General features: G+C 35.1%; 2 protein-coding genes across 11 annotated transcripts in view; one reads left to right on the top strand and one right to left on the bottom strand.

Moving 5' to 3' along the window:
• MICU1 (Mitochondrial calcium uptake 1) overlaps window positions 1-17,150 on the top strand; it is a 343,655-nt gene that overhangs the window by 221,899 nt on the left and 104,606 nt on the right. The gene's annotated exons all lie outside the window — the stretch shown is intronic.
• Window positions 1-17,150, bottom strand: part of LOC138716261 (carbohydrate sulfotransferase 11-like) — a 43,818-nt gene that overhangs the window by 10,990 nt on the left and 15,678 nt on the right. For all 3 annotated transcript variants that reach the window (XM_069849154.1, XM_069849151.1, XM_069849153.1), the window contains exons 2-3: window positions 8,482-8,682; window positions 3,028-3,340 (exon numbers count right to left, since the gene is read on the bottom strand). In XM_069849154.1, coding sequence (XP_069705255.1) covers window positions 3,028-3,340; window positions 8,482-8,676 — 508 coding nt within the window. In that variant the 5' untranslated portion in view covers window positions 8,677-8,682. The remainder of the gene's footprint in view (window positions 1-3,027; window positions 3,341-8,481; window positions 8,683-17,150) is intronic.

Below are 17,150 nucleotides of genomic sequence, written 5' to 3'. Positions count from 1 at the left end.
TACCAGCTATAACGGCTGGGGGGATCATCGTGCTAACCACACGATACCTCCATTCTGGTTGGATGATCGTCCATCTCTGCTTCGACATGTGGGCGTGAGGCCAGCAGCCAGCTGGTCGGTCTATGCCCTTCACGGGCTGTAGCGCCATGGATTAATTAAGAAGAATAATTATTATTATTATTATTATTATTATTATTATTATTATTATTATTATTATTATTATTATTATCCAAATATTGAAACCCTATTTTACCCTTTGGTATATTAGGGTTTTAGTTTGTTACATGTGAAATACATTATGTAGAGATAATACACAATTTTAAAGAAGTAGTAGTAGGCATGAGTCACATTTACAATATAAATACACTAATTAATAGACAGTAAACAATACTAAATACGTTATGCAATAATTACATTCAGTTAAAACAAAATAAAATAAAATTAGAAATTATAATCGAAGGTGTAGAGAGATTGCAAGAATATGACATAAATTTGCGATTTTATACATAATTTTAAGCAATAGTAAAGAGATAATGCACAAAATTGACTTAGTTACAAATTAAACACCTATAATATATAGGTGGTTTGCGATTAGTAAAGAAATAAAAACAAAATTACTTACGGTTAAAAACTATATACCTGTCATCAAATACAAATAGTAAAATCTATAATACAAACATAGTTATTTTTGTTATTACTATTATTATGTCCCAAGGAGAGACAACTTGTTTTAGATAGTGCATTAGGATTTTATATCATCATTAATTTACATACACTTAATAGCTATAGTCTTGCGTGGATGTGGTGTATAAACTCTGTGAATTGTTTATAACAACATTTTTTCCTAAGTAAATGGTAAAGGGGTGTGCAGTAATTTAAATTGCAGTCCGAGATATGATATCTTAAAAAGTGTCTTTTTCTTTCGAATACTGGACAGTGAAAAATCAAATGTTCAACAGTCTGATTGTCTTTGCATATGCACAGAGATTCTTCTGCACTTTTGACACTGAGACAATTTAACAGTGATTTATTGATAACTATGTTTACGAAATCAATGGTGTTCTATGTGCAGCCACCATTCAAGATTGAATTTTTACCAAACATTTCTTAAAATCAGGCTAAGAAATAATTACCGTAATGACAACTTACTTTGAGGAAATAAGAACATATGAAATAAGCACCAAATGGCAATGCAATCACGTATTTAATAAATCAGTTTATATAAATCCATATTTCTTTCATGGAACATAAAATGAACATAACTTGTTGTCTCAGAGCATTCTTGGTGTTACACCTTTACTACATAAATGTTTATGTACAAGAAGTAAGAAGCTGTCTTATGATATGTACATGTTACAATACAACATTTACTACGCATGCATTCATGCATGCCTTACAAATAAGCTTAGAAAATGCTATGAAATTGTGTAGACCTGAACCTGGTTGCATTGGAACGTAAATTTTAGGATTATCCGACATTCTGTTTTCCTCTGTATAACTTTACTCGTATATTCCCTCAACATACGACGCATTATTTATTTTTTATTGTAAAATAAACTATTTATATTATACAGGTTGTTGTACAAACCTTATGGGAAATTTTTCCTTAACTTCAAAAGAAAATGATCGCAATTTGGCTAGATTGGTTAAAATTTCTTTCAGGTTTTTTTCTCTCCCATTCGGATTAACCGAAATTTTGGGGTAGGTACAGTGAAACCCTGTTATACTGCGCCTCAGTATATCACGGAATCTGATATATAGCGTGTGCAATCATGTTTCCCAGTATTTAAGGAATTTATGCATGTTGTGATATACACAGTACCTATATTTTCCTGAGTTCACGTAGCCCACTTTTGTTTTCAAACCTCTATTATACTTTGCATTTTACACGTGATAAATGAAATGCAAATGCAGTTATTTTTTACTTGGTCTGTTCTTAACCTTCTTTACTGGGTCTCACATCATGGTGTGTTACATACTTGCTTACTGATATATGGGTCTGCCACACAGATGCGACAGTGAAAGAAGCATTATTGTATATTATCCACTGAGAGACCATCCAAGTCTAGCAGATGTAATAATAATAATAATAATAATGGCTTAGCCACCGGCGTGGCTCAGTCAGTTAAGGCACTTGCCTGCCGGTCTGAAGTTACATTCGGGCGCGGGTTTGATCCCCACTTGGGCTGATTACCTAATTGGGTTTTTTCCGAGGTTTTCCCCAACCGTAATGTGAATGCAAGGTAATCTAGGGCGAATCTCGCCAAATATCATCTCGCTATCACCAATCTCATCGACGCTAAAAAACCTAGTAGTTGATACAGCGTCGTTAAATAACCAACTAAAAAAATGGCTTTATTTAACCCGGCAGAGTTAAGGCTGTAAGGCCTTCTCTTACACTCAACCAGGATTAAAACTAGCTTACACAGTTGAACATAAAAATGGATCGGAATTGAGTAATTACATACTGATACAATTTAGGTACATAATGAGATCATAAGAGGTAGTTACATAAAATTTACCTCATAAAATAAAAATAAACATAGTGAAATACATATTAATGTTGTTAGAATCAAATACGAATGACATAAAAACAGAAGCCGATAATTCAATAAAAAATGTACACAGTAAAAATAAAAATAAACACTTTTTTTTTTTCAAATTTATTTACAATTTACATTTGAATTGAATACATATGAATAGATACCCGAAATGAGCATGTACTCACTTAGGATATTTTAATTTATTTAGCTAGCTAGCTAGTAGGCAAAGTGAGTACAAATTAAAATTATAAAACAAAAATGTTTCTAGCCACTACCGTAAGAGTCAGGCTCGTATACAGTGTGGTCTTAGCCAATAATATAACATAAATTTGATCGTACATTACCAGTACACTGGTATAACTGGGTTTTACTGTACTGTTGTTGCTTCTAACAAAACAGACAAACTTTTTTTTTTTTCATTCAATATTTCTCGTGTATGTATAACGGCTAATGATGCATTCACTTAAAGTACTTATATACTTACCCAATATATTGAAATTGTATAACCACGTGGAACTTGCAGCTTTGAATATGTTACACCAAACTAGGCCATGAGTAGAATCTATAAAAAATTCCCATGCATTCGGCTCGCCCTGTGTGTGGAGGCTACGAGCCACACACACTTGCCACACTCGTTGTCTTCTCCCTTCTAATTCAAGTTCTAACTCTTCTAAATCGTACCCATCTTCTTCAAGTTCGTTATTTACTGGCTGGGTCACCTTACTGTGCTCAAATTGTAATATACTATTTGTTCTTTTGATTTCCTTTGGGAAAACAACATTTGGCACAGCACTGCTCTGTTGAATATGAAATGAAAATGAAAGAGAATAATTTAATATCTGTCATACATAAGAAAATATTAATCTAAATGAGGGCGAAGCAATAGTGAATTGTTTGAGTAAATTCAACTTTTTCCATTTTTAGCAATAAAAACGAAACTACTTGTTATGAAGAATGGCTCTATTTTTTTCTTCAAATGAACAAAAATAGTGAGCTGAGAAGAAATTCCTACTCTTTGGGGTCATTACAGATTTAGCAAATACATAAGAGAGGAGAATCGTACCTATTTTTAAGAAGGGGGACAAGACTAACTGTAGTAACTTTCGAGGAATATCACTTTTGTTGACATCGTACAAAATTTTGTCGAATATCCTTTTGAGAAGATTAACTCCATATATAGATATAGATGAAATTATTGGGGATCATCAGTGTGGTTTCAGGCGTAATAGATTGACTATTGATCAGATTTTTTGTATTCGACAGATATTGGAGAAAAAATGGGAGTATAAGGGTACAGTACATCAGTTATTCATAGATTTCAAAAAGGCGTATGACTCGGTTAAGAGAGAAGTTTTATATAATATTGTTATTGAATTTGTATTCCCAAGAAACTAGTTCGATTAATTAAAATGTGTCTTAGTGAAACTTACAGCAGAGTCCGTATAGGCCAGTTTCTATCTGATGCTTTTCCAATTCACTGCAGGCTAAAGCTGGGAGATGCACTATCACCTTTACTTTTTAACTTCGCTCTAGAATATGCCATTAGGAAAAGTTCAGGATAACACAGAGGGTTTGGAATTGAACTGGTTACATCAGCTTCTTGTTTATGCGGATGACGTGAATATGTTAGGAGAAAATTTACAAACGATTAGGGAAAACACGGAAATTCTACTTGAAGCAAGTAAAGAGATAGGGTTGGAAGTAAATCCCGAAAAGACTAAGTATATGATTATGTCTCGTGATCAGAATATTTTACGAAATGGAACTATAAAAGTTGGAGATTTATCCTTCGAAGAGATGGAAAAATTCAAATATCTTGGAGCAACAGTAACAAATGAAAATGACACTCGGGAGGAAATTAAACGCAGAATAAATATGGGAAATGCCTGTTATTATTTTTGTTGAGAAGCTTTTGTTATCTAGTCTGCTGTCAAAAAATCTGAAAGTTAGAATTTATAAAACAGTCATATTACCTGTTGTTCTGTATGGCTGTGAAACTTGGACTCTCACTTTGAGAGAGGAACAGAGATTGAGGGTTTTTGAGAATAAGGTTCTTAGGAAAATATTTGGGGCTAAGAGGGATGAAGTTACAGGAGAATGGAGAAAGTTACACAACGCAGAGCTGCACGCATTGTATTCTTCACCTGACATAATTAGGAACGTTAAATCCAGATGTTTGAGATGGGCAGGGCATGTAGCACGTGTGGGCGAATCCAGATATGCATATAGAGTGTTAGTTGGGAGGCCAGAGGGGAGAAGACCTTTGGGGAGGCCGAGACGTAGAGGGAAGATAATATTAAAATGGATTTGAGGGAGGTGGGATATGATGATAGAGACTGGATTGATCTTGCTCAGGATAGGGACCAATGGCAGGCTTATGTGAGGACGGCAATGAACCTCCGGGTTCCTTAAAAGCCAGTAAGTAAGTATATGAGAGGAGATGGGTGATATTTTGGTCATTTTTTCGGGAAAAAAAAATTAGTTTCATTGCAAAAAAGAATAAGTGACTTTTCATTTATATTTTGGCCAATTTTTTAACTTTTTTTTAATTCAATGGCAGGATTTTGGTTTAGTCGCCATTAATCCATACGACCTGTTACGTCACATTCACTAGATGATCTTATGTTTCCTGTCTATTTCCTCTTGTGAATTGCAGGGCATACAGAATGGATCATTCTGGAATCTTATTCGGTGCAGATGTTTTGCTAGACAATCGTGGCCTGTTGTAAGATGGAAAGACACAATTGCCTTTCTTCTATGTCAATCTGAAATTTCCATATTATTGTTCTTCCACTGTTTTTCCCATACACATAAAGCCAAATTATTCTGTTGTTTATTGTGACAAATTTTGTTCAATATATGTTTCACGCTCTCTCAATTAATATCACTCAATAAAAGAATTGTATCCCAATGGATACCATCCCATTGTGGAATCCTGGGAAACGAGAATGCGGATGCTTTAGCAAAGAAGGGCAGCACTGCTACTTACAGACCTGTTACTAAATCTACGTATTACTCTGTGAAGAGATTTATTAAATCTACATACTTAGACTTCAACAAACAAAATTTGATAACTCAATCCCAAGGGAAAAAATGGAACTCTCTGCATCAAAATCCACAGTTAATTCCCGATTTACCACGAAAATCGTCTGTAGCTGCATTTAGATTGGCAACAGGCCATGATTGTTTGGCCAAACACCTGCATAGAATTGGAATATATCAGTCCCCTAACTGCCCATTGTGCAACTCAAACCAAGAAATGGATTCGGAACACCTCAAAATCTGTGCTTCATTGGCTGGTCATGATAATATCTTTGAAAAATATTGGAGTGCAAGAGGTCAAATGACTTTATTGTCAAACGCCTGGCATTGGAAAACAACAACATGTTTCACACTATGGTATGATGTGTCAGTGTGGAAAATTTGTGTAACCTTTGCTCCTTTTTTTTTGCCAACGTGTAAACTAACTTCCTTGGATTTCACAGTGTTCAGGGATCCATTGTATAACAATAATTTTATTATTGAATTTTAGCTATCTTATTTGCTGTATGCAGTCAAAGTCTTCAGTAGATGTAGAGCACTTGATTGGAGCGGTTATGGTAGCCTTGGAATCTGACAGTATTATAGCACTTGTGAAGGCTTGAAAAGCTGAGTAAGTGCCAAGCGAATTCCTTCAATTTCTCAATCAAATCCTGTTCTTTGCTGCCCTATTGGTTTACAGAAGGAGAAAAGCTTGCAATAAACTTCTACTCCTCATAGCTTTCTATTTGTAAGTCGTCAGTGTACATATGGAGCCAGCATTCTAAAAGGATATCGGATATTAAGAGTTTCTATTGTTGGTAATTTCAAAAGATCCTTAGGCACGTCATCTTTAACTATATTTTCTACTAGTTCTGTGAACTAACTGCAATATTTTCTATGTCCATTGGATTTTGAGGTACAGAGAAACTTTGTATCCTAGATGGCAAGCTGATATTTGACCTGAGACTCCACACTACCTGTGCAAAACCATGTTGTGTCTTCAGTTTGCTGATTTTGTTCTCATATCTGTTCAAATAATAACCATTCCCTGGAATCCTGAGAAATTTTTCTCTTCTATCAGATTTTGAATAGATCTATTATTTCTGTCAGCAAGCATTGCATCAATAGATATGGATTTCACTGCACCAGTGAGTGCTTAATTATGAACTAATTCAAGTTTATTCATGTTATTTTGAGACATGGTGATAAGTGGCTCACAAAAATACAATCTAACAGGCAGAACAAATATTTTGTATGTTGTATGTAACATTGAACGGGAACATCCCCATTTAATAACCATCAGCTGTTTCATTGTATGCAGGTGCTTTGAAGCTTTATCTCTGACTTCTTCTATATACTGTGTCCAAGAGAGTTTGCTGTCAGAAGTTACTCCCAAATAAATAAATAAACTCGTTGGTTGACGTCAGAATATTATTTTGATACCTTAATTGTGGTTCAATTCTGTTATGAGCTAATGTGAAAGTTTGATATGCAGTTTTTGAAATATTGACAGACATATTGTTGATTATGTACCAATTTATCAGCTTGTCCAAACATTTTGTCCCTTGAAGTGAATTTAAATCTTTGATTAGATCATTTATATAAACATTGAACAGAATAAGCTTGTAACAGAGCTTTGAGGTATCCAGTTTTGAGTAGATAATGTTTAGAGGAAGAATCTCCATATCGAACACTGCAGCTTTTCTCACTAAGAAAAGATTCTAGTCAGTTAAGCAGCTTTCTCTTGATACCTATTTTTACAAGTTTAAGAACAAGGTTCTCTCACAATACGGAATCATAAGTTGATTTTCAGTTTTTCTGCCAGTTTCTGAGAATGTTAGAATAATATTCATTAGTATTGGTAGTGATGCCATGTTCCAGGAAATCGACCATGATAATTCCTTCATCATCCTCAAAAAAACTGAAGCCATAACTGATTTCTGCCCTCGAAACATTTTGAGGTAGGAGAAGAGGAATTTTGCACTATTTTGATAGATTTTTTTTTCATTTCAGGATCGTAGTGTGAAATCGTGTTTCATCCATAGTGGCATACCTCTCCCAAAAACTTTGTCCATTGTTTTCAGAGATATAAAACAATCTTTTGGTAACACTTCGCCCTTCCTATTTCTGATCTGTATTCATTGCTTTAGAGACATTCTTAGAATAGAAGAATATATTACTCATTTTGTATGTCTGTGGTGACAGACCTGGACTCTCACTTTGAGAGAGGAACAGAGATTAAGGATGTTTGAGAATAAGGTTCTTAGGAAAATATTTGGGGCTAAGAGGGATGAAGTTAGAGAAGAATGGAGAAAGTTACACAACACAGAATTACATGCATTGTATTCTTCACCTGACACAATTAGGAACTTTAAATCCAGATGTTTGAGATGGGTAGGGCATGTAGAATGTATGGGCTAATCCACAAATGAATATAGAGTGTTAGTTGGGAAACTGGAGGGAAAAAGACCTTTGGGGAGGCCGAGACGTAGATGGGAGGATAATATTAAAATAGATTTGAGGGAGGTGGGATATGATGATAGAGACTGGATTAATCTTGCACAGGATAGGGACCGCTGGCGGGCTTATGTGAGGGCGGCAATGAACCTGCGGGTTCCTTAAAAGCCATTTGTGAGTGAGTGTTGACAGACATTTCTGGAAAAAACTCACTGCACTGCATGACGGCATTGAACGTCATAGAAACACACTGTTAACACCCTCTTCATATCAAATTATTATTTCAGCCATAAGTAATCATATCATAAAAGACTGAAAATGCTGGGTGATAAAATAAATTGTCATCTGTGATAAGCTTATAAATTTATCAACTCCTCTTGTAAAGATCTGATAGAAACACAATGCTGAGAGATGTTAATGAATTTCAAAGCACTTAACAAACTATTTATTCAATACGTACTTTTGTTTGTATTGTTGGCTTTGCGGCAGTGACATTTCTAGCCCTGGCAATTTCATGTTGTTTCGAAAGAGCGTAGCTGCCAAGCAAGAAGCAATATCCCAACCCAACTGTTAGGAAAATAAAGACGTGCAATATTTTCCTATATCTGTTGCTTGCTCGCACTAGTAGCCTTGGCCAGAAGTGGATACCTCTCATGTCATTCTGAAATTATTGCATTATCACACAATCACTCATTTTAGACAAAAATACATATGCAGTAATTGTTGGAATCAAAACATCAAAACATGAAGTTTGCCACTGCTCAAAATAAAACTCTTTACCGTATTAAAATGAGTCCTAAATAGTATTTTCTTTAAACTTTGACATTTAACTCAACTTCTTAGAAGGACAGAATGCTTTTTAGGTATCTCCAATTTAGACGGAATATTTAAGGGGTTACATATAGCTTACAGCAGTAAAATTTTTGGAAATATTCAACATTTTTTTCCTCTATTACTGTATTTTGTACACTAATGAAAATTGGTATGTGCAAAACATTGTCCTTCTGCTATATGAAAAAAATATTTTGACGGTTTAAAAAAAATATATATATATATTTTTAAATTCAAGACGGTGGCTGTTCACTGTGCAGTGATGAAGCGTTTCCCTCATAACTCATAAACTTGTTAACTCTTTCATGTTCTCTCGCTTTTATTTTATTGCTGAAACTCATGTTTAAAATAATACAGTATATTTTTTTTTATTTCGTGTTAGAAGAAAATACTGCTATTTTACCATTTTTTAAAATAATTTATTTTTTATCAGACAATCTATCAAAGGTAGAGAAGTGATTTTGCATCATATTGGAGATATGACATCCATAAATACACACAAAATTTCATCACAGAATGTCGGATAGTTTTTGAGTTATGAGGGAAACGCTTCATCACTGCACAGTGAACTGCTACCATTTTGAATTTTGAACATAAATAAATATATATATATATATATATATATATATATATATATATAATTTTTTTTAATCGTAAAAGTATTTTTATCATATAGCAGAAGGACAGTGTTTTACACATACTCATTTTCATTATTGTACAAGATACTAGAGTCCTGCAAAACCGGTTGAAAGCCGAACAAACTTGCAGAGCACTACTGAACACTTGGCTTTATAGGCAGTATGCGAAGTACATCTGTTTGTGTACTGCCTGAGTATTCGGTTTAACGTGTATTCGAGTTGATCTGATCTCTCTGTGGGTGGACGGCTCTGGCATATAAAATGAAGATCACAGTGGGAACCATCCAGATATTATAGCTGCGGATCATCAAGAGGAACAAACAGCATGCAGCGTGAAACTACAGACGTTGTAAAGCGTAAATTGCCGAAAAAAAACTTTCGGTATCCACAAATTACCAAGGTTGTAATTTTTGCTTACACTAGAAAACTGAATTATAATATTACAATAATGACACACTTAAAAAACAGTAAACTCGATCAATAGTAAAACTAAAACAACTTTATAGCTTCTGAAACCTACTACAACCAATACTTTTAGTATGTTTACTATGACTAGAGAATTAAACGTAATATAGGTTTTCCATTCATTTAAGTGAACCTTATCGCCCCGTACAATCTGCAGGGTTATTTCACTTCTACCCTGTATATGAATAGCTACTGTTTTGGAGGAATGCATTTACAGTTAATAATTATTTAATTTTATGTTTTGTGATTAATTGTAATTCTATTTTGGATTTATTTACTTATTATATCTCACATTATACATTATGCTCATTTCATTTTCTGCATACTGAATTGATGGAAAGATCACCAAACAACTCTAGCCTCTCTAGCAACACTTGTGAAACGAATATTGGCCATTCCATGAATAAGTGTTTCCACCGAGCATAACTTTAGACTAGTAAAAGAGATTTATAAATACATAAACACAAGAAGTCAACTCTGATCATGTAGTCTATGATAATAGGCCCTAATAATAATAATTGTGAACATCAAATAGTTGATATTAGCACGTGCGTAATAAAATAGTTCTTTGAATAACACTTGTTTTCTCTGAAGTAGATCTTTCCTATACAGAATGATTTGTTTCTAAACCTTGCTATTCTTTTGTTATTCGTAGTTTAGAAATGTGTAAATTATACTTATTTTGTACAGAACAACAACCATTGGGAGCCAAAGTAATCGTATTGTTGAAAATAACATTACTGTTTATCTTTTTAAATTGATTTCTTAATAAATAATATTGCATAATTAGGAACTTGAAATCCAGACGTTTGAGATGGGCAGGGCATGTAGCACGTATGGGCGAATCCAGAAATGCATATAGAGTGTTAGTTGGGAGACCGGAGGGGAAAAAGACCTTTAGGGAGGCCGAGACGTAGATGGGAGGATAATATTAAAATGGATTTGAGGGAGGTGGGGTATGATGATAGAGACTGGCTTAATCTTGCACAGGATAGGGACCGATGGCGGGCTTATGTGAGGGCGGCAATGAACCTTCGGGTTCCTTAAAAGCCATTTGTAAGTAAGTAAGTAAATAAATAATATTGCAACTGATTAGAATAATTAAAAAGCATGCAACTATTGTTTTAGAGGTAGGCCTATACATTTTTTTTAGTTTAAAGTACAAACGTCGTAATGGACTTGTGTACTTATTTCCTATTTTGTTTTATAATGAATTGTAATTATATTTTTGAATATGTTTACATTATGATATTTCACATTATACATTAGTCTATTTCCTTCGATGTCACTGTGTCCATTGTTCATTTATTTGTTACTAGTCAAATTACTGCAAGCTCGAAATACAAAAATAAATGTATTAAAGTGTCAAATTATTTGTATTCCTATTTGAAGCAAACATATTTTTGTAATTAAACAAAATAAATATCCTTCAATATTATTACTCTGTTTGTATAGCCTACTGAGAAAATGTTAAAGAGCTATTGTATGATGAAATGTACCTGGTGTTATTTGGAGATCGTATTTTCTTCCTCCTTACCATTTCTTTCTGTGTGAGATTTGTGTTCTAAATAATTCGCGATCTTACATGAACTTATGTAATATCGATCATTGGGTTATATCGAACAAGATTGTCAATATGTGACGAGAAATAGTTACGACGTAATCAAATGATGAAGTTATGACGTATACTGTTTAACACTGGTATAGAAAAACGCCAGCTATATAGCGTTTATTGGTAAGAAAAATATACATGGCTTGTGCACGTCTTGTTCTGTGAAAAACTATGACATTGTTTAACATATCTATAAGCAACTTTCATTAGTAAAACTCTAAAAGTTTAAAATATAAACGATACTTATAAAGTTACTGCAAGTTCAGAATAATAAAGAAAATATATATGTTACAGTGTCGAATGAACTGTAAGAATACTTGCAAACATTTTTTTTGTTCAATAAGACAACGTAAATTTCCTTGTTACTCCGGTTGTGTACTCGAAAAACGTTATTTTCATGTAAATGCGCCTGATGTTCTGTCTACTCTGCAATACATCAGGCGTAATCGCTCGACAACCGAGTTATTCGGCCCAATGTTCATCGTAGCCGGTTGAGCTCCGGCCGGTCGAATCTAAACCGGTCGTGTGCGCAGTTTTGCAGGTCTCTACAAGATACAGTAATGGAGGAAAAAAAATGTTGAATATTTCCAAAATTTTATCTATTTTTCGAGGGTGGAGGGGAACTTTTTTTTCTTAATTATTATCATTGACCTTTCTTTTATATGCTGGCCAAATTTAATCAACATAACCGTCCTCAAAATTAATGCTTTAGTTATATTTCACAATTGTAAACATGTTTTCTTGACGGAAAAATCGACATTTTATTTATTTATTTATTTATTTATTTATTTATTTATTTATTTATTTATTTATTTATTTATTTATTTATTTATTTATTTATTTGTTTATTTATTTTTTACTTACATTCAAGTACCATAGACTCCAACAAATTTCATGCTAAGAAGTTGAAGTTTTTACTGCATGTTCTGAGAAGTATTGTTAACAAAACTACACAGTCTCTTTTCTTTGATAAAATAAATATTTTGAAAATTAAAAAAATATATAAGCTCAGTTGGTAGAGCAGCTGGCTACGGACTGGAAGGTCCGGGGTTCGATCCCAGGTGGTGACAGGATTTTTTCTCGTTGCCAAACTTTCAGAACGGCCCCGAGGTTCACTCAGCCTCCTATAAAATTGAGTACCGGGTCTTTCCTGGGGGTAAAAGGCGGTCAGAGCGTGGTGCCGACCACACCACCTCATTCTAGTGCCGAGGTCATGGAAAGCATGGGGCTCTACCTCCATGCCCCCCAAGTGCCTTCATGGTATGTTACGGGGTTACCTTTTACCTTTTATAATAATAAAATATATTACCCGGATATTAAAAAAATAAAAGTTTTGAAGTGACAGGATTAAATTTTCTTTTCAGGTTACTTATATATTCAAAATTCAAAGTATGGCTCTGCTGTTAAATGATATGCATGTAAAGATGCTGTACAATTTTTTTCAGGCCTATAACTATATTTGGGGGGGGGGGGAGAGAGAGATACATTTTGAATAAGACAAAAAAATTATTTTCATAATTAAAAAACCATTGAACTAATGAAACTTACGGACATTGATACTAATAATAGGATATAGCTGTATGGAAAAAATTAAGCCTCTAACTTAAAAAGTGTAGAAAATAGAAATTTCACTCATGTCATTCCTTAAAAAAACTGCAGTGCTTGGGAAAAGTGGCACAAGTCAGTTTCCACAAACATTTTTTAATAATTTATAGACAACTTACGGAACATCTGCTCGCTTGGGAAAAGAGGCATAAGTATTTCTCCCATTACAATAATTCATACAGAAGAAAATCAAATCGACATAAACCAGTGTGAAGACAGTTTTTTTCCTTCTCCTGTAAAATTAACATTTTTTACTTGTGCCACTTTTCCCGAGCACTACAGAAATGAAAGTTTAAGATTTTAAAACAAAGTAAAGCAAAGTCAAACTATACAATGATCAAAGGTTACCGAGTTATTAGCATGGAAATTAGCGATCTGCAGCCTGTGTATTTAATGTTATTCCATTAGGAAACGCGGCATCTTGATGCGTACGCATAGAAGCCGTTCCATGATGATTGAAGTATGACCTTGGACGCGCTGTGGACGAAAATGCGTCTACTTCGTAAAGCTTACACGTGCTGTAACCCAAGTAATCTGCGCGAGATGACAAGGCCATGCTTCAACTACTGTGGAACCGGAGAGGCCTCGAATTCGAGAGCTATTTGCCTTATTTTTATTTCTCCCCTTTTTCCATGTTATTCTACTTGTAAAAGTATAGTTGTAACATCTATGGACGTACAGTACATCTCGAACGTTCAAAATAATAAAATAAGGGAGTTATTGCCACTTTCCTTAAAGTAGTGCCTTATTATGAGCAATACTACCTCAACAGTATCCTTATCCGGCGTATATATTCAGAGGTACATTTCTATCACGTGGAGGGCAAGAACATGGCACTGGGGCCTTCAGCCATTCAATAATCACGGATTCTTAGGAATATCGGTGTTATTACAGCGAAACTGCTTTCGACTGAGCTTTATACTAAAATATATGCGTAATCATTTTCAAGCAACAGTCACGAGCATAATACTTCCAAGTACTGTATTGAGTGGAAATTCGATTTTCTATAATCGAATAATGTTGAAATACGTAGTATCCCTTACAATAAGTCCATACATTCAGGGCGGTAGCATGACAAATGACGCCCCAGGCAACAAGTATTTTCTGGTCCATAACATCTGGCTATTATTTTTTATGTAGAACAACGTCTGCTCACTACTAGTTATGGGGGATAACTTGGAAACTGACCGTAACATCAAAAACTACCTCCTCCCTTGTTCTCCGTATATTCTTTTTGTTCTCCTTGTCTTCCCCTTGTTCCCCTTGGCCTCCTTGCGTTCCCCTTATTCTCCATGTATTACCCTCGTTCTCCATGGCTTACCCTTGTTCTCTTTGTATTTCCCTTGTTTTTCTTCTATTATCTTTGTTCTCTTTGTGTTCTCTTGTTCTCCTTGCATTTCCCTTATTCTCTTTATATTTCCCTTGTTCTCCTTGTATTCCCATTTCCTCATTGCGTTCTCCTGTTCTCTTCCTATTCTCGTTGTCGTTGCCTTGTTCTCCTTCTCTTTCACTTGTTCTCCTTCTCTTTCCCTTGGTCTCCCTGTCATTCCCTTGTTCTCCCTGTCTTCCCCTTGTTCTTCCTGTCTTTCCCATATTCTTCCTGTTTTCTTTTGTTCTCCCTGTCTTTCCCTTGTTTCCATTGTCCTTGTGTTCCCCTTGTTCTCCTTCTCTTCCCCTTATTCTCTTTGTATTCCCCTTGTTCTTGTATTTCCTCTGTTTTCCTTGTATTTCCCTTGTTCTCCATGCGTTTTCCTTATCCTCCATGCGTTTCCCTTGTTCTCCTTGTGTTCCCCTTGCTCTCTCTGTATTCCCATTGTTCCTCTTTTCTTCCCCTTGTTCGCCTTGTATTCCTCTTATGATCCTCGCGCTTTCCTTGCATTTCGCTTGTTCTCTTCGCATTCTCCTTGTTCCCCTCGCATCCCCTTGTTCTCTCATTCCTCTTATATTCCCCTTGTTCTCCTTGTATTTCCCTATGTTCCCCTTGTTCTCCTTGTATTTCCCTATGTTCTCCTTGTTTTTCCCTATGTTCCCCTTGTTCTCCTTGTATTTCCCTATGTTCCCCTTGTTCTCCTTGTATTCCCCATGTGTTCGCCTTGTTCTCTTTGTTCTCCTCGCCTTTCGCTTGTTCTTCGTCTTCCTGTTATCATTGTATTCTCCTTGTTCCATTTCTCGCACCACCCACACCTAGTTTTACGCAAAGATGTACAGCATAGTAAAGGTATCCACCTGTCGGCAGGTGATCGCACCCACACATAGTCCTACGTAAAGATTGCAGCACAGTAAAGTTATGTATCTGACGAATTTCTTTTCTGCTTTTTTTTCTTTGAGTATGCACTTCCTTCTTGGACTCTCACTTTGAGAGAGGAACAGAGGTTAAGGGTGTTCGAGAATACAGTATTTCGGAAAATATTTGGGGCTAAGAGGGATAAAGTTACAGGAGAATGGAGAAAGTTATACAACGCAGAACTGCGCGCCTTGTATTCTTCACCTGACATAATTAGGAACATTAAATCCAGACGCTTGAGATGGGCAGGGCGTGTAGTACGTATGGGTGAATCCAGAAATGCGTATAGTGTGTTAGTTGGGAACCTTTGTGGAGGCCGAGACGTAGATGGGAGGATAATATTAAAATGGATTTGAGGGAGGTGGGATATGATGCTGGGGACTGGATTATTCTTGCTCAGGATAGGAACCGATGGCGGGCTTATGTGAGGGCGGCAATGAACCTCCGGATTCTCAAAAAGTCATTTGTAAATGTAAATGTAAAATGCACTTTCTCCTTTTCTCATCGAGATACGACAATATGTTAAAATAATAACAAATATCCGATTCATCAAATATAACAAAGTTTTATTTTGAAATCTTGAAATATAAATAAAATTATACCGTGACATCTCTACAATGAATAAGGAAATGTGAAAACTATTGAAAACTAAAATTATTACATTCAGATTTCAAGCAAACACTAATATTTTGTTGTTATTTTGTTAACGTAGTTAAGTTTTAATTGCCGTAAGATGTATTTTCATGAGTTTGCGATTAATTTATTTTCATGTTGTAAAAACACCAATATTTTCGTGCCCCTCGAAACTGCCTCTGGCAGCTGGTCAGTTCGCCAGCCTCTCGCTACGGCCCTGACTGCATTAAAGAAAGAATCAGTAAATTCTCTTCCTTCATTATTTTAAATATACGATAGCTATCACTGTAAACATTAATTATTAATATGATAAGAGAAAACATAAATTAAACGGATCTCTAACTGGAAACCTCTTCATTGTCTGTATACGCACTGAGCTACCGAGGTTACTTTACGGAAGCAGGAATTAGGTTGTAGGTACATCAGCTTATAGGCAGCAGCTCTCATCTTTCGCTGCAAATGCACTACAGTATTTGAGCGTTATACAGGGTGGTGAGTAAACAGAATGGAACACGTTTGTAACTTTTCTATTTATAATTTTATGAAGAAACTCTATGTAACAAAAGTTATAGAGGACCCTTTCCCTTTTGCCGCATCTGATCATCATCATTATTTAAATTCGTTTTCTTTGTGTAATATTCTCCATGATTAATCAGATAAAAGAATCATTATTAAATTGTTTTCATTAGTTTTTGTTTATGATTATTTAATTTATGGCGTCGGCCTCGGTAGCGTAGTCGGTATAGCGATGGCCTGTGCTCGAGGTTGCGGATTCGATCTCTGCTCAGGTCGATGACATTTAAGTGTGCTTAAATGCGACAGGTTCATGTCAGTAGATTTACTGCCATGTAAAAGAACTCCTGTGGGACAAAATTCCGGCACACCAGCGACGCTGATATAACCTCGGCAGGTGCGAGCGTCGTTAGGTAAACCATAATTTAATTAATTTAATTCATGACCCCCTTATATAGCGATAAATTGATAGTATACTGAAGTATTTCTCTTTGTTATATACATAGTGTAAACGATATAAAGTACCAAAGTTATATAGACAGTACATA

The sequence above is a fragment of the Periplaneta americana genome, chromosome 16 (genome assembly GCF_040183065.1).
Source record: "Periplaneta americana isolate PAMFEO1 chromosome 16, P.americana_PAMFEO1_priV1, whole genome shotgun sequence".
Lineage (NCBI taxonomy): Eukaryota > Metazoa > Arthropoda > Insecta > Blattodea > Blattidae > Periplaneta > Periplaneta americana.
Note: the sequence above shows the minus strand (reverse complement) of the source record. Positions and strands in the feature narration are given on the sequence as shown.